The 26,846-nt window shown below is 38.1% G+C and overlaps 1 protein-coding gene across 1 annotated transcript; it reads left to right on the top strand.

Moving 5' to 3' along the window:
• The first annotated feature begins 3,386 nt into the window (after positions 1-3,386).
• On the top strand, positions 3,387-24,306 carry ZFP91 (ZFP91 zinc finger protein, atypical E3 ubiquitin ligase). Its single transcript, XM_081971166.1, has 11 exons — positions 3,387-4,531; positions 7,206-7,231; positions 11,462-11,677; positions 12,060-12,096; positions 14,094-14,180; positions 14,507-14,641; positions 15,062-15,112; positions 16,191-16,269; positions 18,989-19,103; positions 20,460-20,559; positions 20,699-24,306. Exons 1-11 carry the CDS (start codon positions 4,158-4,160, stop codon positions 21,207-21,209), a joined length of 1,731 nt encoding a protein of 576 aa, XP_081827292.1. The 5' UTR covers positions 3,387-4,157; the 3' UTR covers positions 21,210-24,306.
• Positions 24,307-26,846: the final 2,540 nt, after the last annotated feature.

Below are 26,846 nucleotides of genomic sequence, written 5' to 3'. Positions count from 1 at the left end.
ATCATGCACTCCCTAGTCATTATTTTCATTAGCCTAGACTAGGGGTGTCAAACTCAAGGCCCAGGGGCCAGATTTGGCCTGCGGGATGCTTAGATCTGGTCCATGGGCCACCCTGGAAACAGTGAAGGACTGGCCTGCAGTACCTCTGCCAGCAAAAATGGAGCTCAGGAGGCCACGTGTGGCCTGCCCAAGGTCCGTTTTTGCTGGCAGAGGGTTTCAGGAGGCTGTAGCAGCCAAAAACGGAGCTTGAGAGCTTGTTTTCTCTGGTGGACTGCTTGGACCACCACAGGCACCTCCGAAATGAGTGACGTCAAGCTGGTCGCACCCACCATGGCCACACCTATTCCAGCCCCCCAAGGTCAAACACAACCCTGATGCAGCCCTCAATGAAATCAAATTTGACACCCCTGGCCTAGACATACACAATTACTGTAACCATTCTTCATACATTTTAGCCTCCAGCCCCCTAATAACTTTTATTGTTCTTTAATGCAGTATTCCAAGTGTGGTCTTACTAAGGCTTTGTAAAGCAGTACTATAACTTCATCTGATCTTGATTCTATCCCTCTATTAATGCAGCCCAGGACTGCATGGATTTTTTGGCTGTTGCAACACTCTGTTGGCTCATATTTAAGTGATTGTCCAAACTCCCTTGTAGCAAATGTAGGAAAATTGTTAGTGTGTGCTAGTACTTTTTAAATGACACATGGAAGATCTAGACTACTATATATATTTTTCAGAATATTCTCACCTCAATATAGAAATATCTAAAGCCTGATGCAGACTGTTCAGAATGTCCATAATGAACCCAAGAATGGTAAAAATTGATAGCATCCTGCATTTATCATTTTTTTCAACTAGCAATGATATTTCATAAAAACACAATAAAAGTTAGATGTACTAATGGTAAGGAGTTGATTGAGGCTATCTCAATGTCCAAAGGAGCCAAACAGATATATCCTAGGTCCCTGCAATATCTATATTAATGATTCACCTTTTGTCTCTAGCTCATAATCTAATCCCCCAATATATGTTGATGTTAGAGCTACACTTTCTGCAAACCCAAGTGAATAACTATTCTAGAGAAATTAATAAATAAAATTTAATATGTATATAAAGTTGTCCAGAAATTAAGCAAGAATGTATTCAAATATAAAAAAGAAAAATGTTGAAAAGATTAATTAGAAAAAAATTGAAGAAATACACCACACATTGAGCAATCTTTGGGATAATATAGCTTATTTAAAACTGTACAGAAAAGAAAATGAAGGAAGTTGGAAACAACCTATTATGGGGAATAAATTATATTAATTTGTAGTTTTTTAAAAAAGGTAATGCAAAATAAATAATACATTCTAATAGAAAAATGTATTAGCAATAATTTAATGTATAAAAGATGGGAATTAAAATTTAAAAATATGTTAATACAAGAATTATTAAAGAGCTGGAAATGCTTAATCAAAATTGCTTAGAAACTAGTACTTTTGAATTATTTCCTTCTCTGAAGTCTATCTATCCTGTATCTATTCTTGGACATATTAAAATTTAGTCTCATCTAGTCTAGTGATTTACTACTACATTCTAAAAAAGACAAAAGCCTTGTTAATGCAACATTTTATTATTTTCATTCAGTGAACTTGTTACCAGCATACCTCAGCCTTCAGTAATATAAAACAATCTGTATTATTTAAATGAGCCACTGGGTGTCAGAACAGCACTGCAAGTGTAATAAGCAGAGTTTATGAATATATCATGCCTATCTTAAGCATCCATATATATCCATCTCTAACTATATTACATTCTGAACAATTTATCAATCTGGCACTTTTACACCACCATAATTTCTACTCCCCAATCCTTTCTAAGCAGTTCAAACACTGATTTTTTAATGCTACAATTTTAGATTGTGGACAACAGCATGAATTCTTTCTTCCAACTGTCCAACAGGAGGGCAAACCAGCATTCAGTAAGTATCCATATTTAGGCTCATATTGTGTACATTTGTCCATAAATGAACCATTACTATGAGAGGGGAGTTGAAAAACAACAAAACACAATTTGTTTCAAATAGCAGCAAAATTTCTGTGGGGGTAGAAGAGAGGCTGGGCTGAGACAAACTGAAACATGTGCTAACAAATGGGTTCATGACCCACTGGTAAGATGTATAAGCTTTAACACTGCAAATAGCAACATCATCTTTCCTGCAATTGTAAATACTCTGGAGCTGAGTCAGAAATAAATCAGCTCAGCTGGTGAAATAAGGCAATGGCTTGAGATCACACAGGTGCAGAGTTACTTCTGGAGTGGAGTATGTGACGGTCTTTTTACTCATTAAATGAGGATTTTTTAAAAAATGTATCTGTTATTAAACAGTAAATGAATTTGCTGCTGCTTTTCATTCATTTTTACTACATGTAACTTTAAAGCATTGTGAAGAATTTTATTTGGCTTTAAATGCAGGTTGTATTGAACCGAAATAGATGCTTGCTTCATCAGATTTTTTCATTCAAATAAGCAAACCAAATGCAGAAAGGAGGGGTTATAGCTTCATATTATTGGGTATACTTTATACGCAAAAAATCATAAATTCAGTGTTCATTTATGGGCAAAAGAATCTTGGGGAGAACTGCTACCTGTGAATAGGCAAGCTTTTCCTAACATAGTGGCATCTAAATGTAGACATGTGTTTTTATGTTCTGGCATTATGGCTACTAGCCCCAGGGTATGAAGACAGCAACATTCCTACAATTTTTCACATTAGTCAATATAATTTTAAAAAATAGGAAATAAATGTGAGCAAGTCTCTACTATTTTCTTTACATATACTACAGTGTGTCTTCACTATTTCCCTTGTAATCCAAGTAGCACTGACTAAGTAATTTAGTTTTTTAACATTTTTATTAGCAAATGAGAAACAACAACAGAAATCAGGTTAATATCTTGTGTTGCATTATTTTATATGTCCCGGAAAACAGTAAAGCCGCAACTGTAATTTGTCCATTCTCTTCATAATCTAAACCAAACGGAGATTATAGTACCACCAGATATGTTAATATGTACTAAATCACTTTTTTTTTACTTTTAAAAAAGGACAGTGGTGATATTTCAAAGCAATATAGTGAAAAACAGTATCAGACACTTTATTTTAACACTATGTTCCGTAATACTTGCTTCTCATATATTAAATCCCCCAAATGCATTTGGGAACCAATCAGTCTCCTCAAAGAAAACAACAGAAACTGCACGTTGAGGCTTCCAGTCGCCTATCGATGGTTTTTTTTAAAAAAAAAACTATAACTCCCATAATGCTTTCTTAGACATGCGCTGACACGTGCAAGTCGAGAACGGAAATGCGTGCGTACTCCATAAGACCCGCCTCTCGCCATCGGACGCCATTTTGTCGCCGACTTTCAGCCGCCGTACGACGGTGCTTTTTTTCTTAAAGGAGAAGCGACAATGTTTTTTTTAAATCCCCTGCAAGTATGAAACACCGAAAACTGCGGTCGATGTGAAAACGAGGAAACAAGTTTCTGGAAGGTACCTCCTCTCTATCCCTTTTACTCTTGAAAATAGAAGCTCGGGGATAGAAGACCGCGGGCCGTGTTGTGAGGAAGAGGAGGAAGAGAAGAAGGGGAGGGGGGTGCGACGGCAATAAGACGAGCGATACTTCTAGTTTTATTGCGGTCACTGCAGAGCAATAAATGTTCTGGAGTTGAAGATAAAGCGCGTGGGACATATTTACAAATGCCTTCTCGATAGGCCAGCGGAGGGCATTTAATTTGGCGCCCGGGAGGTAACTGTTAAAACGGCTCAGTTATGCGAAGCGCGCGCCACGGCCAGAATTCCGACAGCGCACCCGCGCGTCCCCGGTGAACCTCGCCCGCTGATTGGTCCGGAGAGAACCAGCCCGGCTTGCCCGCTGTTATTGGCTCGACTAGGAGAGAGGTGGGTGAGGTGTGTGTCTTTGCATTTCTCCCCTGATTGGATGATACAGAGACCTCTTGCATCCTGCTTGAACTCCGAACCTGCTTTTGATTGGCCGAAGTCACGCTAGGGGAGGGAGCTTCATATAGAGGCGGAGTGAACGGCGGGTGCTGCTGTCAGAACCGGGGCGGGGGGGTGAGCCGCTGTTGGGGCCTCCTCCGCTAGCTGCTCTAATGCCGGGGGCGCCCGAGCAGGCGGAGACCCAGGAGGAAGAACCACAGCAGCAGCAGCAAGAGAGAGAAGAGGAACGGACTCCGCCTCTTAGCGGCCGCCGGCGTCCCCTGCCCCCTCCCATAGTCTCCGCCGAGCAGGGGGCGGAGTCTAGCGGCAGTCGGGTGCTCCGTGGGGGTCGGGAGCGCGGACGAGCGGCAGCCGCGGCTGCGGCCGCCTCACGCCGAAGAAAGGCCGAATATCCGCGCCGGCGCCGAAGCAGTCCCGGCTCTCGGCAGAACCAAGAGCCGGAGGAGTTGCCGCCTGAAACTGGAGCGCCGCCCTCAGCCGCTGCACCTTCTGGGACTACCGGTCGGAAGGGAACGCCACGCAGCTCGTAAGTATCGAAGCTGTCTAGTGCTTTGGGGAGGTTTTTGCTTTTAGTGGGCCCCGGTCGCAGTCTGTGACTTTCGACTGCAGAAACTTGCAAAAGTAGGATTTAATACTGACTTTTCTCCGGTTATACAGTAGAGAGGCCGTTGCCATCCACGTTTGTTGCAGGTTGGGTTGTTGATTGGCAGTACCTTTAATTGAATTCTTGCACCCTAACTAAAGTTGCACAAAATTTCTTGTTCTCTTAATTTTTTCCATAGACGTGTATTACTCAGTACATATAACATCGGTGTTTTACCTTTTATCTACTGTAGTAAGTTGTAGAAAAGTGTTGGTGCCTGTTTGTGTAGCTCTAACCAATTTGCAATATACAGTGGGGCAAAAAAATATTTAGTCAGGACCAATTGTGCAAGTTCTCCCACTTAAAAAGATGAGAGAGGCCTGTAATTGGCATCATAGGTAGACCTCAACTATGAGAGACAAAATGTTAAAAAAATACCCTAAACAATCACATTGGCTGATTTGGAAATAATTTAATTGCAAATTATGCTGGAAAATAAGTATTTGGTCAATATCAAAAGTTCATCTCAATATTTCGTTATATATCCTTTGTTGGCAATGACAGAGGTCAAACGATTTATGTAAGTCTTCACAAGGTTGGCACACACTGTTGCTGGTATGTTGGCCCATTCCTCCATGCAGATCTCCTCTAGAGCAGTGATGTTTTGGGGCTGTCGCTGGGCAACACGGACTTTCAACTCCCTCCAAAGATTTTCTATGGGGTGAGATCTGGAGACTGGCTAGGCCACTCCAGGACCTTGAAATGCTTCTTACGAAGTCACTCCTTCGTTGCCCGGGCGGTATGTTTGGAATCATTGTCATGTTGAAAGACCCAGCCACGTTTCATCTTCAATGCCCTTGCTGATGGAAGGAGGTTTGCACTCAAAATCTCACGAAACATGTCCCCATTCATTCTGTCCTGTACATGGATCAGTCGCCCTAGTCCCTTTGCAGAGAAACAGCCCCAAAGCATGATGTTGCCACCCCTGTGCTTCACAGTAGGTATGGTGTTCTTTGGATGCAACTCAGCATTTTCTCTCCTCCAAACACGACGAGTTGTGTTTCTACCAAACAGTTCTATTTTGGTTTCATCTGACCATATGACATTCTCCCAATCCTCTTCTGGATCATCCAAATGCGCTCTAGCAAACTTCAGATGGGCCCGGACATGGACTGGCTTAAGCAGGGGGACACGTCTGGCACTGCAGGATCTGAGTCCCTGGCGGCGTAGTGTGTTACTGATGGTAGCCTTTGTTACGTTGGTCCCAGCTCTCTGCAGGTCATTCACTAGGTCCCCCCATGTGATCCTGGGATTTTTGCTCACCGTTCTTGGGATCATTTTGACCCCACGAGGTGCGATCTTGCGTGGAGCCCCAGATCGAGAGAGATTATCAGTGGTCTTGTATGTCTTCCATTTTCTAATTATTGCTCCCACAGTTGATTTGTTCACACCAAGCTGCTTGCCTATTGCAGATTCAGTCTTCCCAGCCTGGTGCAGATCTACAATTTTGTTTCTGGTGTCCTTTGACAGCTCTTTGGTCTTCACCATAGTGGAGTTTGGAGTGTGACTGTTTGAGATTGTGGACAGGTGTCTTATATACTGATAACAAGTTCAAACAGGTGCCATTGATACAGGTAATGAGTGCAGGACAGAGGAGCCTCCTAAAGAAGAAGGTACAGGTCTGTGAGAGCCAGAAATCTTGCTTGTTTGTAGGTGACCAAATACTTATTTTCCACCATAATTTGCAAATAAATTCTTTCCAAATCAGCCAATGTGATTGTTTGGTCTTTTATTTTACATTTTGTCTCTCATAGTTGAGGTCTACCTATGATGCCAATTACAGGCCTCTCTCAACTTTTTAAGTGGGACAACTTGCACAATTGGTGGCTGACTAAAGACTTTTTTGCCCCACTGTACCTGTATACATCTATATTTGAAATAAGTTCCATATATCCAGTAAAAGTCAGAGTGAATAATCCTATATTTAGATTTTAGATTAGAGATAATTGAACTTTTGGGTGGGGAATATTTTTTTTATTAATTTATAATATAAAATACAAAAGAAAATAGGAAAGATAGGGGAAGGAAAAAGTGTAGGAAAAGGATAGAAAAGGCATTGACTTTTGACTCCCTTTGGTGCAGTAGAATAAGATAACAAACTTCAGCTTTTTACTTTTACATAATAGTATAAATTAGCCATTGCTATACAACAATCCTATTTAATTGGTAAAAGCCAAAATCAAAGTTTCAGTCTTTTTCCACCTCAAGTACAAAGTCCAGAAGCGGTTTCCAAGTAGAAACAAAAGTAATTGTGTTTTTTTCTTTAATCAAAACGGTCAGTTTAGCCATCTCTATTAATTCTAACTTTTGCAACCATTCATCCATTGGGGGTAGAGGGAATATTAGAAAAAAAGATTTATGTACCTATTATCGTATTTTAATTTTGTTGTATTATAAGACAGGTAAGCATCACTGCAGGCCTGGCTTCTAGGTGTATAAGGTAAAAAGTATGAGTGAGATGACTAGAAAAATACACATTTAGGAACTTCTATAAACATCTACATCTTAGTATTGGGCATTGTGCTAATTCACATTGTATGTTTAATTTCTATTTCAGGTGCTTGGATAAAGCAACAGTGAAAGGTAAGATTTAAATTATGGATAGTGATTGTTAAGATACATTGTCAATGGTCAGGAATTCTGAACTTGAGATAATTGGATGTGAGCACTTTTATATTAGATTAGGGTGTAGAGACAAACTTGTGATCTTGCTGATGTACTAATTTGCCATGCTTCTGACTGAATCCCTCTCTGAGCTTGAGGTAGCGGAGATTTTTATCATCCGTTGCCATGGTCAAATCCTTCATCCTGTTACAATTCAGTATTATTCCTGGCCTTTCGGGACAGTAGAATCCACTTGAATGGTCTGTCTCAGGCAACTAATTGATTTCTAGCAGATCCTGGGAAGTTTCCTAACACTCTGGAAAGCTGTTCCATCCCCTGCTTGATACATAACTGGCAATAGGAGTCACTCAAAGCTTGGACAGTGTTGCTCTGAGCTTGGTCGCCACCATCCCTCTGGCAACTGATTTCAGTTGGCGGCTAAATATTCTGCAGCTCTTTGGAAAGTGAAATGACATCTGGAGGAAATGCCAATGGAGGAAAACAAGAAGCTAATCTGATTGAGCCTGGGTATGTGCCCATGTTCAAGCCTACACTGTTTCAGTAAGGAAGGCAAAACATGCTTATTTGTCTATTATTTCATCAATGGTCTCATTCAGAAGCCTTATTTAAAATAATTCTTTGCTGGGAAGAGACAAGATGAACATCTCGCATCTGACTGCTGTGAATAATTTATGTAGCACTTTGCTGATAAATTGAATCTGAATCTTTCAATAACAAGTATGACAACATGTTAAGAAGTTTGGGACTCTTTTTGGTCTGTGACACCCAAGAAAGTAGAATATTATCTAGCTTTTCATCTATGCCTACTTCTTGCCCCTTGCCCATCCTGACTGTTGTGAGGTGTGGACTACCCTGAATCCAGAAAACTGTCAATCCTGTTTCTGAGGGGGAGATTTCTGTCCATGTTGAGGTAGACTAACTGAACCCTTTCAGTCTAATTTCAAGCCTGGACATGGGACAAACACGTTCTTGTCATTGGAATTTAGATGAGATTAGTGCACCTGTCTTCATTCGTTTGGGTCTCCTGGTAATCATTGTTGTCAACCATGGTGTTTTAGTGGAGTACCTATGGAGTTTTGTGATTACAATCGGAAGTAGTTTTGTAGTGGTTCTCCTTTATTTGTTATAGGTAATTTCAATTGGGGAGGGAGTGAGAGGTTGGTCTCGTGCCTCTGTTTTATGGTATATCACAGATGTTGGTCCTCTCTCTTATACTTTGTAATATCTATACAAAGTCTACAGGGTTAGGTCATCTCAGTGATTCAGGGTATGCTGATGACATCAGCACCATTACTATAGGGCAGTGATTCTCAAACAGTTTGGTCTTGGGACACCTTTACATCTTTAGAGATGATTGAGGGTGCAATTTTTTTGGTTAAGTAGTTTATATCTATCATTATTAACTTGATGAGAAATTAAAATAAATTTTAAAATATTTACTTACTGAACTTTGTGAACCAGTAGGGAACCCAAACCCTACACTGCTGTGGGCGAAATGCCATTGACACCTTGTTCAGTGCTAGGAGGCAGTAAAAGTCTGGATAGGGAAGAACACATTAAAGCTTGAATCATAACAAAACAGAATTACTGTTTTTGCATTCTCTGCTCTGGATTCTCTGTTGATGCTAATGTTGCCTCTAGCTGGACAGACATCAGCCTTGAAAGAGTAATTTGCAGTTTGGAGTTCCTCCTTGATTCATGACTTCTTCTCAAACAGCAGATATACCATAGACTGTGACTAGAGAAAACTATCTGGGTTTGTATGGTATACCAGTTTGCACTCCTACCTGGTTATGAAGGACCGAAGTACAATGATTTCCTGATATTATTGCAATTGCTTTAATGTAGTTGCTCTTTGAAAACTGCAACTGGTCCTGTCAACACAAAGAGAACATTTTGCAAGTCCTTCACTGGTTACTAGTGATCTTCCAGGTACAATTTAAGATGTTGGTATTGATCTATAGACAACCAACTTGGTCTAGTGATTAAGACATGAGGCTAGAAATCAGGAGGATTGTGAGTTTTAATCATACCTTAGGCATGAGGTCAGCTGGGTGACTTTGGGCCAGCCCCCCTCTCTCAGCTCTAGAAAAGCAATGGCAAACTACTTCTGAAAAACCTTGTGAAGAAAACTGCAGGGACTTATGCAGGTAGTCATCAATTATTGAAAAAAAAACCTGACTTCTTAGCTTGGCATTTGGGTATCTACAGGAGTGCTTTTCCAACTCCGGTGGCCCAACTTACTGTTTTAACAGTAGCCTAATCTGGTTGTCATAAAATTGTATTGACAGTATGGGCACTCCTCACTTTCCAGCTACTCATTTAGCAAGTATTTGAAATTATGAAGGTGCTGAAAAAAGGAGACTTATGACCAGTACTCACATTTGTGACCACTGTATCATCTCCATGGTCAACCGATTACAGTTTGGGTATTTAGCAATTACTGCACATTTGGGATGGTTGCAGCATCTAGTAGGTGCCCTTTCTTACCTTCATAGCCAGCTTCTGCAAAGGCAAGTCAGTGGGAAGTTGCAAGTTGCAGCCAGGGATATCCTTCTTAATGACTGATGATTTGCTTAATGGTCACAGCTGGAACAGTAATTTGAAATTAAATGCCTCTATAGTAGTTGATTTCAGGAAGACTTTTGTAGTCCTCAGTCAATGACCCGTTATTTAGCAACTGTTCAAAGTTATGACACTGAATAAAAGTAACTTTCATTCAGCAACTAGCACTCATTGTTACTGTCACAGTATCATTGCAGTCGTGATCACAATTGAGTGCTGGAAACCAGCTTCGTTTTACAACAGTTGCAGTGTCCTGCAGTCATATGATTGCATGTGTGACCTTCCCAGCCAGTTTCCAACAAGCAAAATCAGGAGGTCACAAGTCACGGTTAAGTTAATCCTTATATCTTAACCATAGCAAAAAAAAAAAAAAAAAAGGCCATAAAATCAGGCCGAATCACTTAATTGCTATACTGCTTAACAATGAATTTTTCAGCCCCTATTGCAATCATAAGTTAAGGACTACTTATAAATACTAATTTGCTCTTGTTTATGCTAGTAAAGAAGGCTAATTAGCAAATTGAAAGTCCTATTTTTCCGGAAAGCAAACATTCAGGAAACCAATATAGAAATGAAACATATTTTACCTAAAAACAAAACTTCCCTTTTTACGACCCTGTAATCCCTTACTTCAGGATAGAGTTGGAGCGACTGAATGGAGCTGAGTATTTGATGCCCTTCCTGGCTCCATGCGGAGTTCGCAATAAATACTTCTTCTTTGGGCCCTAAGAGAGAAGCACCTGCTGCTACCTAGGATTCAACTCTCAACTTTTGAGTGGGAGGCAAGCATCTTCACTACAAAAGGCCTCCACGCAGCTCTTTTTATCTAAAAAAAAAACAGGGAATAAAAAATCAAAAACTTTTTGTGGAGGCTTTTTTATTGTCTGCAGTAGCTAAACCAGTGATGGCGAACCTTTTTTGTACCCACATGCTGACCTGTGTGCTGGAAATGGCACGCAAAACCATCTCGCAAGGAACATGCAGCCTGCCTGGTGTTCACACGCGCAGGAGCGCCAAAACCTGAAAGAGCAGCATTCCATCGCGTATACGCACCCAGGTATCCAAATTTCCAGTTTCTGTCATGGGCGTGGGCCTGATAAACAGCTGGCTGTCGCACATGCACGTAATGGAAACTCAGAAGTTTGGGTGCCGATGCGCACATGCACGCCGGAACGCTGCCCTTCTGGATTTTGGTACTCCCGCACGAGCGAGGTCAGTTGGCTGAATGCGCATGTGTGCATAAGAACACAGAAGAGGAGACTGCAAAGCCGCACGTTCCTCACAGGATGGTTTTACGTGCTGTTTCCGGCACGCATACCATAGGTTCGCCACCACTGTGCTAAACCATGCTGCAGTAGTATTCAGTGTCAATTTTTAATTCGTTTTTTGTAATACTGTTGTGATGCATGCCTTTGTTAGAGTGGGTAATAATTTAGGAGTCATTATGAGTTTTATTACATCAAATTCATAGGTACAGGCAATTTGGTACAATTGACAAAGTTGTATTAGAATACTATGTCCGGTCTTGGTTAGATTTAGGTTTTTAAAAAAGGTGTATAAAATAGACTATTCAGAAATTTCCTTTGTTGATCCAGGTGCATTTTATTTATATTTATATCACAGATCCCAAAGAAGAGACAGAAGAGAAGGAACTTTCCACTACTGCGGCAGCTGACGCCTCAGTCACTACAAGTAAACCCAGCCGGGGTTGGCGTAGCAACAGGGCAACTACGACTGCTCAGCAACATGATGCAGAGAATTCCCGGAGTTCCAGATCAAAGACTGGGTCCCTGCATCTCATTTGCAAATCAGAACCAAATACAGACCAGCTAGAATTTGGTATGGTGTTTTTTGTTGCTGGGAAATAAAACAATAGTACTTTCAATGAGTCTGTGTAAAACTTAAACTAAATAAATATAAATAAAGTCACACATGTTCTGTTGTACCACAAAGAAGACTGTTAATAAAAGGATAATTTTGGTTAATCACATGCAACAGAATATACTCCAGCACTTTAAAAGCAAAAGTATTCACTGAGTAGTTTATGCTTTATTTTACTATTATATTTGTCTTGATCTTGAGCAAGAATTTCCTGTATTTCAGTTTAGACCTTAGAGGCTTAACATTCATCTTTTTTACACAGTAGCATATCCATAGATGTTTGAAAGTACTGATATATAGGTTGATCAGATTTCTACATCTAAATATGTTTCTTTTTTAGAAGTTACTGAAGAGCATTCATCTCCAACTAGAATCAGGTAAGGAATTATACAGTGGCTGAAAGATTAGGATAGAAAATATCCTGGTTCATAAGCGGTAATTTTTAAACTATAAAATTATCCTTGAGTTGAACTTAATTCTTGGTGACAGAAGAATTGGGGGGCAGCCATGTAGTTTTTTGAACAATATTGCAGAAGTGTCTTAGGATTGCTATCTTCTAAGACAGTGGTTCTCAACCTGTGGGTCGGGATCCCTTTGGGGGTCGAACGACCCTTTCACGGGGGTCGCCTAAGACCATTGGAAAACACATATTTTCGATGGTCTTAGGAACCGAGACACCAATTTTATGGTTGGGGTTACCACAACATGAGGAACTGTATTAAAGGGTCGCGGCATTGGAAAGGTTGAGAACCACTGTTCTAAGACAAGCCTGTCAAACTTGCAGCCTGCAGGCCAGATGCATCACGCGCTGGCCATGCCCACACGTGGTTTAGTGAAGGGGGGAGAAAGTCCCCATATGTCAGGTGATGCCGCCGTGACAATGCAAGTTTGACACCCCTGCTTAAGATGTTATTTACCTTTGGAGTATGGTTTATGGTATTTAGTTCTCTACCCAAGTAGTAACCAGACCTGATTCCTGTTTTGCTTCCAAGTCCAGACACAGCAGGTGTTAGGAGGAATAGAAGTTCAGTGAAACTTTGTTTTAATCTTTTGAGGAGAACTGGTGTTTGTCCCTAAATGATTATTAAATACAAAAGTATATCATTGCTACAATTTAGGGAGTGTTATCATTATGCAAATAATATAAAACTATATCATTTGTGGCAAAATGTCTATATGGAGATTCTCATTCATCCAGGACATGAAAAAACATCCCAAAGGTGTTTTTTCAAAAGGCAAGTGCACTTTCTTGGCTTTTTTGTTTGAAAACGTTTTGCTCCTCATCCAAGAAGCATTGGGAAAAAAGCACCTTTGGGATCAAATATGGCAATTTTTGTCATATATTGATGAAGTGCAAATTGTCACAGAAATAAATTTCATAGAATGCTTCATTCAAAATACTTTGTATTCAAGAACTTTTTGGAGGCTGTCAAGATTATAATTTGGTCAGTTGCATTTGAGGAATGCTAAATGAGTTTTCATTAAATTGAGTCTTCACTTATATAATAAACATCTGTTAAAGTAGTGAATAGATTCATTGTAAGGGAAAGAACTTGTTTTCAGCATATACAGCCCATAAATTTAACTTGTTGAGATGATTTAAAATAGTAGTTTTATTTTTCTTTTGGCTGTGTCATCTTAACAAGAGGTGTGCTGTAGCTTGTCTTGAATAACCAGGTAAACACTTGCTGATTTAGAATGGTTGTTTTTAACTCTTGGATTTAGCTCCATTTGTGTGTGTGTGAGGGAGGGAGGGAGGGAGGGAGGGAGTGTATCTGAGAAAGCATTCTCTGGAGTCTTTGGTGCTCTCTGAGTTTGGTAGTTTTCATACAGATCGTGCATTATCCATCTCAGTAACATATCTATTGCTAGAAGAAAGAGGGGTTTGCAGCAGAGAGGACTCTATAGGACTCTACAGTTCAGCCCTGAGCTGTATATATTCTTTTGTATTTAAATCTTATTCCATTATACCTGAATCTTGTTTCTTTATACCTGTTGGAAAAATGTCCAGAAAGATTCAGGTTTGTGTCCTAGTGACATTTTCTAGTTAGAAAGTAAGGTCTAAATGTTTTGCTTGTATTTAGTATAAGCAGAACATTTTATATTAATTGAATTGTTGCTACTATTCCTTAGTAGATGAATATGTTAACATGCCCTTTCTAGCACATGTTCTAGAAGAGATTGGTTTGCATTAATAGAGGACTGGAGATCCATACAATATTGCCTCTTATGCAGTGTACGTAATTGAAAAAAATTGTAAGGCAGAGGTTATAAGAATACACAAGTGAGAGATCCTGACTGTTTTCTGTCCACAAGTGTTTAATTCATGGAAAAGTTGTATTCAGTATTTTCCCTTTTCTTTCTCATTGTCCAGTGATGAAGAAGAAATGCTCATCAGTGAAGAAGAGGTTCCCTTCAAAGACGATCCCAGAGATGAAACTTACAAACCCCATTTAGACAGGTGCTTGATTTTATTTTGGTGCAGAAAGCAGTTGTATGGTCACTTCAAAACAGGATGGGCAGCAAATATATAAATGATTGTCAGTCTAGCCTGTTGTAATAAATTGACTCTTAGTATTCTGTTACGTTTTTGCTACTATGGGCAAATATACTGTTTTTAAATAATTAAGACCAGGACTATGCATATTTAAAATTGCAGATATGACACACCAAAAAGAAATCCATGTTGAGGAACTGTCTAAAAACTTCAGCATGTCATTTAACTGGTATATTTATTTAGAAACTATTGACGTTCTTGGATATGTAATATATAATGGTTATCTGCAGAGATGCTCCAAAGCAAAGAAAAAAAACTGGGAAGGGAAAAGAAGAAAAAGAGAAACAGAAGGAGATTAAAGTGGAGGTGGAAGTGGAAGTTAAAGAAGAAAGTGAGTTTCGAGAAGATGAAGATCCGCCTAGGAAGTGAGTATGCAAGTTTTAGACTCTGTGAATTAGAGTGTAGCCAGTCCTGTAACTCTTAGTAATACCAAGATTTTGAAAGAAACTAAATATAGGGGGTGATGCTTGTTGGGCAAAATACCCTTCAGTTCTGAGATTGGCTAGGGAGCCAAGCTGTTCTGCATTGTAAAGATATTGTACTGCTACAATGAATCTCCAGTATGTAGGGAGTGATATACCCGGTTGCTTGAGAGTTAGATACATTAGAAGAGGTGGTACATATTTACAGAAATAAAAACGAATTGTGTAGAAACCAATTTCCTATCCTTGTGTTTTCTTTAGTGCTGGATTTTGTATAGTGGTGCATTGTATAACTTAAAATTTCAGTTACATACCTGCAGTTATGCCTCAATTTTCACATTTCACTTTGTCTTGATGTTTCAGGAGAGGAAGACGGAGAAAAGATGACAAAAGCCCACGACTTCCTAAACGAAGGTAAGTTGTTTTTGTATGGCTTAAAAAGATAATCTAGTACAAACCCATGTATCTAAATCCATGATGGAGAACCTATGGCACGTTTGCCACAAGCGGCCTGTGAAGCCATATTTGCTGGCATGCGAGCTCAGTGTTTTTGCCCTCCCCAGGCTTCAGGAAAGCCTAGATGTCTAGTTCAAATGGCCTAGATGTCTAGTTCATTAGCTATTTGCAAAAACTGCACTGCAATCCTACATCTAAAGATCTTTCAATGTTATGAATATAGTATACTTTCAGGAATTATTAAATTCAATCCTCCTGTGTATTTGTTAGACATGCTCATCTAAAGAAAAAAAAATCCATAAAGTTGATAGCAAGCCAGCAATTTAAAGGGATAATAACATTCCTAGAAGTTCTGATTTTTACAACTTCTTGTGCCCAAGAACTATATTAAGCTCTATTTGACAACTTGATCTTCTACAGAAAGGGCTGAGAAATGTGTGAAACAAAACATAAGAAGAATACAATATTATTTCTTACAGTGGATTTTAAAGACTACACTTATTTTAAATTACTTGTATTTAACATATATTATATACTAATGATGAAATTAAATCATTTAATATGGTTTTTAACACTACTGAGCTCTCACAGTACACAAAATTATCAGGCATGTACGTTAGAAAAGATACTGGTAGTCCTTGCATAATGACCAGTTGCTTAGTGACAGTTCAAAGTTATGATGAACCCTCTAAAAGCTACTTATGACTTGGTTCTGGAGTTGTGACAGCTGCACATTACCCTTTGTAGTGGGGGATTACAAAATGACTACATTTTAGGCATATGACAACTGGCTCACCTTTATGGCTGGTTGCAGGTGACTGTGATTTAAGAATTTTTTGCTGGTTTCTATGTAACAACTGCCACAAAAAAAGTAATAAAATCAATAAAATCTGAGTGCCTCTATTTACAACTGTCATTCCTAATTATCAAAATTCCAGGCTTCTTTATGGTCTCCGATTGAGAAAAACCTGTACATTTAAAACATTTGTCATAGTTGTGTTATTTTCTCTTCATTACTCACCTGTGTGCATTTTAGGAAGAAGCCTCCAATACAATATGTACGTTGTGAAATGGAAGGATGTGGCACAGTTCTTGCACACCCTCGCTACCTACAGGTAAGAGGTGCTCTTCTTTGCTCTCTATAAATTTCTTTTCTTCTGTGGCTAAATGCCTAAAAAACATTGCAACAATTCTCTGATGCTCCAAATTCTAAATGCTCCAAATCCCAAATGCTTGTTTCATACCATGGCATGACTTAACTTTTCAACCCTGTTCATGATTCTTTCTCCTGAAATGCTGAATTGTAACTTATTTATTCTGGCTATGGCTCAAGGTTGATTCAGCCTTCCATCCTTCCAAGATCAGTAAAATGAGGACCCAGATTGTTGGGGGCAATATGCTGACTCTGTAAACCGCTTAAAGAGGGCTGTAAAAGCACTGTGAAGCGGTATATAAGTCTAAGTGTTATTGCTATTGCTGCTTTTTTCATAACCTTTTGCCTTTCTTTTTTTCCTCTCCACTGTTACATTTTATTAATTTTATTATCAAAACTGCTATGCAAGTTTCCTTGCTCTTCTCCTGTTTTCACATTAGTCATAGCCAAACCCTTCATTATCTACCCTATTCGTTATGAACGATTCCTTTTTCTTTATCTGTTTTTCTTTAGCAAATGAATACCTCATAGTTTTTCTTGGGCTTAAATATCTATATTTCTTTTGCAATTATTACTTAATGTATCTTCCTCTGAATTCTAGACTATTGGAAAGTACTTTTTATTCTCATAGTTTCAATATTCTCACATCTAAATCTTATTGCGGAATCTAGACTCAAAAAAATTTCACAGGGACAAGAAAATGAAGCATATTTTAATGACCTTTCTTGTTAGGTTTTTTTTAAAAAAATCATTCAAATTTTATTTTGCTATTTTCAGTGCAGTTGAATACTCTTTCCAAATTAGTTTCCTTCGTGTCCTACATTTATATTATTTTACTTTATTGAGTTCCCTTCATTTCTATTTAAGGATTTGAATTTTTAATATTCTTTCTAGATACATTTTCTTAGTAGCTTTACTCATTTTCTGTATCCATTGAAAACTTTGCCACTAATCCAACTAATAAACAGAGCCTTGGATTTATTGACTCCTCTGTCGTCTTCTCCTCCCCCAAACTCTTGTTGCTTCTCCCTGCACAGCATTAAACAAAAAAATAAAAAAACCAGCCTTCCATTCTTTTCTTTCAGTAAAATTCCTTTCTATGTCACCATAATCTTTTACCTTGACTATTGCAATCTTTCTGGTCTTTTATCACACCTTCATTCACTCATACACATCCCACACAGCACTGAGTCAGTTTGGTTTAATGGTGAAGGCACTGGCTTAGAGTCGAACAAATATCTATATTTTTAAAAGTGAGATAATAATCACAAATACAAGGACCTGCAAAAGCGAAAGACACTTGTGCCAATAGTAATCGGTGCTTTGGGTTTAATTCTCAAAATGACTAAAGCACCATTTGAACACCATTGGCATTGACAAATATCACCATAAGTCAATTGCAAAAGATAGCTTTACTTATAACAGCTTACATTCAGTGATGATACCTTTAAAATTCTTAAAACAACATATGCCTGTCTCAAGTCCTTGGGAAAGGCTCAGCTGGATATAAACACCAAATCCAGTTTAAACATCTGGTTGACTGTTACCAAGCATAATGGAATTCTCATTATTTTGAATAACGTCAATTCTTACATCCCTATATTGCTACTGATCCTCTCACAGATCCTGCAATTAACTTTTTGTCATTAGCTTTAAAGACTATTGCAATTTTACCCTTTTTTCTCTTTTGGCACCTTCAATATGTACCTTAAGAGAAAATTGTCCCTTCCCCTCTCCAACAAGGGGGCAATGGTAAATGATTCTTCAGTTAAGAAAATGGTAATGAATATATTGGGACATAGTGCGTTTACAGTAATAAAGTATTGATGTTATATTTTATAATTTTGTATTGTGCCTAGTATTAGGTACATGGAAAATGAAGCCATTGCTTTTGTGATCTCTGTGCAGTCTTGAACTCTAGACTTCATGGGCTATTAGGGAACAAATTACTGGTCTCAAATTTTCCCAGGAGCCTTTGAATCACTTATCCCATCCTATAACTTTTTGTAATATTTCCAACTATTTGGGATGTTAGACACTGGAATTTTGGGAAATCATATGGGTGCTACAAAATTGGTGAAATTGGGATGTATCCCTTCATAAAATGGCTATTATAGGCACAATCAATTAGAAAACAATCATGTTATAGTCATGGGACTAAAGGGAAATAATTCCAAAATTGGGATATTTAGTAGAGATGATATCTAAACCTTAAAACTTCAATTCTCTGTATTTCTTAGTTACTTTCCACATTATATGTGATGTATTCCTATTAAAAGAGCCAGTTTGGTGTTGTGATTATGGCATCAGGCTAGAAACCTTAAAGACTGAATTGTAGTTCTGCTTTAGACATGAAAACAAGTAGGTGATCTTGAACCAGGCACATTCTCTCACCCTTGGAAAACAGGCAGTGGCAAACCACTTGTGAAGCCAAGAAAATTCCTGGTCAGGAAATTGCCAGGAATCAACCTTAACGCAAAGAGGCCAAAAAAGAGGGAAAGTGTTCCTATTCTACAAAATCTGTACATGTAACATTTCCAGCATATGTTCTTTAAGTTTTCATGTTTTAATCTGTATATTTATATTGAAATATAAGGTGGCTATTAGAATATTAACTGTGTTTATCACTTTTTTTCTATTAAGATCGCAAGTAATAAAAATAGTGTTTTCTTTGTTTTCAGCATCATATCAAATATCAACATCTGCTGAAAAAGAAATATGTATGTCCTCATCCCTCTTGCGGAAGACTTTTCCGGCTCCAGAAGCAACTGTTGCGGCATGCCAAACATCACACAGGTAATATGAGTTGCAAAGAAAATCCCCACATTGTCCCTTTAAGGAGGAACATAAATTTCTTCTTTAATAGTCTTTAAGATAGACATGAAATGCAAAGTTGATGCAGATTGCTTGATGACAGATATACAGATGTTGTTCTGTGACTATATTTAAAATGAGAATGACTCAAACTGAAGGATTCAGTTAGGATATTACTGCTTCCAGTCTTTTAATATTTCCTTTCCTCATTTTTTAGCTCTGATATAGATAAGAATAAGTTACACTGATTCTGATATTATGCGATGAATTATTATTTGCAATTGATACAACTAAGAAGAATACCATATATGAAATCAGGTAATTGGATTAGACTGCTTGTCAGGAGTCACTTTTGACAAAAAGAAAATCAGTTTTGACAAGGTTGGGACCATACTGTCTACCTTCCTTGTTTTTTAATCTCCCTATGTCAAAATCTGAAGTTCCTTAAATAATATATGAAGAGTATGAAGGAATGTGAGCAAAAAGGAACATATTTCCATTAATATATGTACAGCTGCTTTTACCAAAAAGGGTGATCTCTTGGTGTAAGCTGCAACTCCCATAATTCCATTGGTCTATGAAAAGCAATGGTCCCACTGTCATTAAACAATGGGCATTATGATGTTCTGTACCTTTATAGACTATGAATGAATGAATATGTGCTTTTGTTGGCACAATGTGGTAGAATCACGGGTTAAAGGAGAGGGAGGAGTAAAGAGGCATGTCAGTGTGGAGTTGCTCCCTAGGTGGAAGTATTATAAACCAGGCTAGTAATACCTTATCTTCTGTTTCTCAAGGGAAAATGCCAGTCTGGCAAGACTCTTGTAATATAGATGACCTACAATACAGACCAATAACGGAGAATATTTGTAGCTCAAGAGTTGAAATGAGGGAGCGGTCCTTGGTGCTATCTGAGCTTCATTATTTTCTGACAGACATTTCATTACCCAAACTCGATATAACAACCAAGCTCAGAGAAGTACCAAGGATGGCTCACTGCACTAAAGGAGCTGTGTTGGCCTATTCGCAGAATTGCTCTGGTTCCTTGTGCCTGACATACAGAATGAATAGTATATATGATCTTTCAGATATAATGAGAAAGATTTTAATTTATTTCCCCTTCCTTGGAGAATGAAGACAAACTAGAATATATAAATCTCAGAGTAAGAATGGGACTGTTTCCATAGGATTCTGTTTGTATTTGAGAAATACTTCCTCATCACTATTAGAAAATATTTATCCTTTTAAACCATTATCCTTAAACTGTGATTGGGAACATGGCAGATTCTTTATGAATAGCTATGGATCTGATGTAAAATACTATGTGCCGCTTTACAGATCAAAGGGATTACATTTGTGAATACTGTGCCCGTGCTTTCAAAAGTTCCCACAATCTGGCAGTTCACCGAATGATCCACACAGGCGAGAAGCCATTACAGTGAGTAGTGTCCTTGATCTTGCCTATTTTTTTCATGAGGGATTAAACCAGCTGCATCAATAATTTTTTCCCTTTGTGTTTCTCAAATATTATTCTGATGAATAATGAATTGCTTCTGCTCCCTCTCATTTTTCTGTAGATGTGAGATCTGCGGATTCACCTGCCGGCAGAAGGCCTCACTAAACTGGCACATGAAAAAACATGATGCAGATACCTTTTACCAGTTTTCATGCAATATATGTGGAAAGAAGTTTGAGAAAAAAGACAGCGTTGTAGCACATAAAGCCAAGAGTCACCCAGAAGTGCTTATTGCTGAAGCACTGGCAGCCAACGCAGGGGCTCTCATTACCAGCACTGACATCTTGGGTCCTGATACAGAGTCTGTTGTCCAATCCACGGATGGCCAGGGCCTTCCCCTTCTTCCAGATCCCATTGGAAACACCAGTCCTGGAGAGTGCCTATTGCTGAACTCCGATGGGATGCCTAAGGCCTACTGCAGTGGGGGTGACCGGGTCAACCTGATGGCTGATGGAAAAATATTCGTTGGCAGTGCTAGTAGTGAGAATACAGAAGGGCTGGTCATCAATACAGAGATTCTTGGAGCTACCACTGAAGTTCTAATTGAGGATTCTGATTCTGCAGAACCGTAGTGGGAGCGGAGCACACGTGCATTGGGACAACTTGAACTTGTATTTAAAACAGAATAAATGGGGAGAAGCAACTTATTCAACATAGAGAAACTAAACATTAATAAATTACTAGTCAGATAACTAAAGGACCTGCCCCCCCCCTTCTGACCCAGCTCACCCCTTTCTTGCAGAGTGGATCACTACACTACATATTTTTCACTGTTTCCTTCTTGGAGAGGAATGTTGCCTTTACACAGATTGACAAAGCAAAAGAATTCTTGCAATGCAGGGAAGGGAAGCAGCTAAGCCTATCCCTTTCCCAGCCCTCCCAAAGTAAGCAAACTTCCAGCTTCTTGACCATATTGCAAGATTGAAAATGCTTATACTCTGGACCAATATTTCATTCTTGAAACTCTATTCTGTTCCTCCAGTTGTATCAACCTGTTCTATGCATTACTAAATTCTGACCCTTGCAAGCTCTTATTTTTCATTTTAGAGCTTGGGGATATAGCTTGGCACTTTAGAACCCCTCCTTAGGATGAGCTGTAAAACAGCGTATTTTCCCCATATTTTGTATCTTTCCATCCATAAGAAAAGAGAAGGGATCTTGAAATGTTGGTGCTTGCTTTTTGAAAGAGGAGTGCCATCTTTCTATATAATTGCTCTGGTGCAAAATACCTGTGGGCGAATCAGAATGGGTGCTAGGCTTATAAAAGAAAACTTGCACTTTGTACATGTCTTTTTTTTTAAGTTGTGATGAATTCCTTATTTATTTGCCTTCTTAAAAGGGGTTTATTTTAGTTGCTATCTAGAGAAAGTTTTTGTTTCAAAACTGAACATCCTGTGTAAGGGATATAAAACAGAATGGGCTTCTTCAGCAATCTATGTTTAGGAATTCTTATTCAGTCTGAGTGAAGGAAATACTTGTGGAGAAGGATAGGTCTTTAGCACCCTCTCTAGTGAACTGTGAGGCTCCTGTTTGCTCAGCATTTATTGTTTAAGGATGTAATGGCTGTTCAAGAAAGTTGTGTCACAGATTCCCTCATTAACCACCCTACTATTTGCTCACTTACTCTGTGGTGCTTTTCTTTTCTCTCTGACGTTGATGGTCTAATGCCATTAACAGGAAGCTTTGTCTTGAAGAAGTTATATTAACTGCTTTAAAAAGCCTTGGCTGCTAACATGCTCTGCCTCATGAGACTTTGATATAACTCTTCAAACTTCATATAGGGACATTATTTGATTTAGAGTGGCCGCAGCACCAGCTTTACTCAGCATAATATCCACTATTCTCAAATATATGCAATTGTTTCTGTGGAATTTGACTATCACCAGACATGTCTAGATTTGAAGGGGGATAGAGTTAAAAAACATGGAAATATCTTAAAAGATATATTTATCACATGATTTACATAAATTCTTCACTGTTACCTGAGAGCTTATGATGGTAAAATATCCTGGTAGTACTTCTCTATTAATGATCTGACATATTCATGTGATCAAGAAGTAAAGTGAATTTGCAATTTAGACTTTATTATTTTGGAGCTGTATCCTGTATAGTTCTAATTCCTGCTGTATAGTGCTGGCTGGCATTAACTGCAGTTATTCCCAGCGGATCTTTTTACAATGCTAATTATCTGGAAGGAAGACTTATAGTTTGTTTGTTACGTTGAAGCCAAGAATCAACAGGGTCTAAAGTGAAGCAGTTACTGCAGTTCTTTACATATTTTCTGTGATTCCTGCCTGCCTGCCTGGCTGGAAGCTTGACAGCCATTCAGATATATAATGTGTAGGTGGCATTGCATGCAGCTCAGGACTGCATGTTCCACAAGACTGCTACTGCTGCAAATTGTATGATTAACATTGATGCGAGAAAAGTATTTGGAACTGAAAATGTGTGCATACTACTGAGGAAACTGACTTCTAGCTTGATTACAGTATACAGTATTTTGCTAGGGTAATGAACAAATTACAATATGAGCCCTATTTGGCAAATTACTTGAAGTATTCTGTTTGGCTATCTATCTCTTGCCTGTTTCTAGCCCCCGCCCCTTCATTGGGTGTAAGTGTGGTTTTATTAAAATAACTATCTTATATTTAGCCAGGATAGCCATCTGCACTCTAGATGAAAACTTCTGATTTAGATTTGGGATGACTGTTTATTAACTAATAATAATTCCTTTAATTTTGTTCCCATCACAAGCATATGGTTTGATTCAATCAATTACAGCTGCAGCAAATTATTTCTATTTTCTTCTGGTAACACCTTCCCCCCCTCCCCTTCTTTTTTTTCCTTCACGGGAAGAAGCATGGTGCTGGGAATTGAACTTGTATAATTTTCTCTCTACCAGATGGATAGTTTACAGTAACTAGTGTAACCTTGTTCCACTCCATATACAGTTATGTAGTCTAGTAATATCTAGTAAGCTCACTCTGGTTCTCTAAGAGTTGGACCCCCTTCCTGTTAATATTAAAGGATAGTTCATATCACTTTTTGTCAGAAGTTGGCAAAAGAGCTTTTTTTGTCACCTGAATAAGAATTCTCTTTTTCGGCCTTTATTTTACTACAACCAATATAACTGGTGAGAACATGAGGGTTAGGTGTTTTTCAAGGACTAGTCTTCTATTGTGTGAAAAGTACTCTTCCTACTTCAAATAGTTTCTGAAAAATGGCACAATGCTGAAATCTTTGCAGCTGGAGAGAATTGTCAGATCTCTGGTAATATGGTAGTGAAGACCAGGGAGAACTGCACTAGCATTGTGAATCCTACCAGAGAGGACAGGATTTGCAATTTTTAGCAGAACTACCTGAAGTAGTAGCCACTGAGTGGCAACAGATCTGTGTTGCATTGTGGCACACCCCTATTTTTTAGAGTTAAATAACAGATGGTTGAGTTAACAAGTCTTTGATTCCTTAAAAGCCTTGTTGCGTACAAAATTTCCAGAAAGTGATAGTGGAGATTTAGATGAGGTGCCAGGATGGAGGGGCAGTGATCCATGTTCATAAAAATTTGTGTATACAGAAGTAAATAAAACAATTAAAAGGGATGCTTTGTTTTTTCATGTCATGTCTTTAAATTCAGGAAGCCATAACCAAAATAAATACTTAAAGGGAAAAGCAGTCTGTGTCATGTTACATGCCAACTACCGGTGCATGGCAAATGTTCACAAATGAAATAGCTTCCCACACACGTCTGCAAGGCAGGTCTTTCTGCAATGTCCTGCTGCTGAAGATTGCCTATGAAGGAAGCAACAATGGGAACATGTGGCTAAATGGAGCACCGGAATCAACTACCACTGTCACAAAGGAATGCATTTTTTAAAAATGTGTCTGACTCTTATTTGAATGGTTAACTAATTACATAATGCCTGTGAAATTACCTCTTACTATATTGTGAAACTATCCCAAAAAAAATGCATTACTTTTGGAAGTATTCCCTATTACAGAATTAATAGAGTATTGTTTATGATTTCAGTATGTTATTTTAAAGATCACAGCTTGAAGAGAAATAATCATGGCTGAATAATTCTTTTGGAGCTGTTAGGAAAAATGGGATGTTCCCTATCCGGCAAACAGAATTTATACATGCCCTGTAAACTCAGTTGAGAAGAGAGGAAGTTGCCATTTTCTTCTGAAATTCCTGAATATTCTGGATAATAAATTTCTTCCCCTTTTTACCCAATGTGGGAGATTATGTGCATCAGCTCCAGAGATGACATTTCTGAGGAATGGAATGTATTTGATTATGCATTGGCTATGTCAGGGACATTGGTTCTGTAACATTTGGATTTGGACTATCTGTCCAAATATGTAGTAAATCAATATAATTCTAAAATATCCTTCAAGGAGTCAGAACATAAAGTTCATCATAAAGGCAACAATATTGTATTCAGCATTTCTAACATCTATTAGAAAAAGGAAACCAAATTGGAAACATCTTCCCAACTTAATTTTTTTTTTAAGTATTCTGTATAGAATTCTGTCACTCTGAGTCACTTGTTGAGATGGATAATTATCAAATTGGTTAAATAAATTTCAATATAGTAGAATGTTGAAGGAAATTGGAGCAACCTACTTCATTTATGTTTCTGTTAAGATGTAATAGGGTACTAAATGTCTAAAAGATTGCTAGCATATAATGACTTGTTTCAAAGTATGTCAAACATGGTAGCGGTGTTATGTTTTTTTTAGAAAAACAATTGTACCATATAGGAATGAGATAAATTAGGAGGGGGCTAAAAAGAAATGTTTGGTGAAAACCAATGAGTTCAAGCCAGATTCTTGAAGTCTGCTATATTATGCAATAACATTGGTGGATAGGATTTTTTTTCATACTGATGGAGATATACACTTAGTGCTTGCAACAATTGACAAGAACATGATGCAGAAATCAACTTAGAATAGGGACACTTCAATGCCATCTTAAAACAGATTAGTATACTATTAGTAGGAAAGAAGAATAATGTAGCTTGTTTTGCTTATTGGAAATGAATTATGAAGCAATTATGAGCCTGAAAGCCAGCTGGGTGATTTTGGAGCCAGTCATACTCTCAGCCCAACCCAAATCACAAGGTGATTGTTGGGGGAAAATAGGAAGAGGAAGGAGTATTTTGTTCTTTAACTACCTTGAATTACTTATAAAATAATAAAGCCAGGGTAAAAATCAAATTTTCACTCACAAAATGGGAGCTCTGATAGTTCCTCTTGAAAAGTTCATGACTTCATAAGTGCTGGCTGGAGAGTTGTTCCTTTATAGAGGTTGGATCCTGATTATCTTCTATTTTGATTTTACTAAAATATCCAGTTTGAGCTATGAAAACAAGTGCCAGAGCTGACCAAATTGACAGAAACCCCATGACATGCCTAATACAGTCATGCAAAACAATAGTTTTGCTACAAAACTACTTTGATTTGAGGACATTTTACAGTTAATATTGTTATATTTCATCTTTTATATTTCATATTTCATTTTCCTACAATGTTAATTTTATTTAAATTATTTAGTATCTTACCCTTTATTTTTGTATGGCAGCTTTTATGACAATTATGAAAGCAGCAACAATAACATATAATGCCCATACAGCATTAAAAAATATTTAAAATAGGGGAAGTTATCTGAATTATACAATTTGGGATTAGCGCTGTCCATAGTACTAACCAATGTAAAGGTTCTTATAGCAAGTCAATCACAATGTAGGGCAATTCTTATTACTGAATGGAACTTTCCTCAGATCAGCTTATTTTAAAATATTAAGAATTAGAAATGTATTGATGCTATTTCAAAGTCTGCAGTCAAAGAAACCTGTGGAGAATAAAATATATTCACAGTGACTAATTCCTTCATGTTTCATAATGCCACAATTTAAACAATTTTTTGTCTGTTTAAATCTTAGGGTGCATTGTACCAAACTGTCTTGACTAGCCAAGCAAATGTTCCAGAAAATATAAGTAATTGATAAAAACTAGATGTTGCTGACTTGTGCTTCCATAAAAAAATGTAAACTCCAGAGGCTCATCAAGCCATATATCCAGTGTTTTAGGCAAGGGATGATGGGAGTTGTAGAATAGAAGACTAGAAAAGATTACACAAGATTTTTAGTATCATCTATGATGTTGTTAAAAAAAGGAATATTGATTAAATATTTTCCATTATATTT

This window comes from Natrix helvetica (assembly GCF_964273705.1).
Source record: "Natrix helvetica genome assembly, chromosome: 1".
Lineage (NCBI taxonomy): Eukaryota > Metazoa > Chordata > Lepidosauria > Squamata > Natricidae > Natrix > Natrix helvetica.
This window is presented reverse-complemented; position numbering and strand designations above follow the sequence as displayed.

Coding starts and splice junctions, on each gene's coding strand:
- ZFP91 (XM_081971166.1), top strand. CDS start 4,158: ATGCCGGGGGCGCCCGAGCAGGCGGAGACCCAGGAGGAAGAACCACAG. Junction 7,232..11,461: donor GGATAAAGCAACAGTGAAAG/GTAAGATTTAAA, acceptor TTTATATCACAG/ATCCCAAAGAAGAGACAGAA. Junction 20,560..20,698: donor ACAGGCGAGAAGCCATTACA/GTGAGTAGTGTC, acceptor ATTTTTCTGTAG/ATGTGAGATCTGCGGATTCA.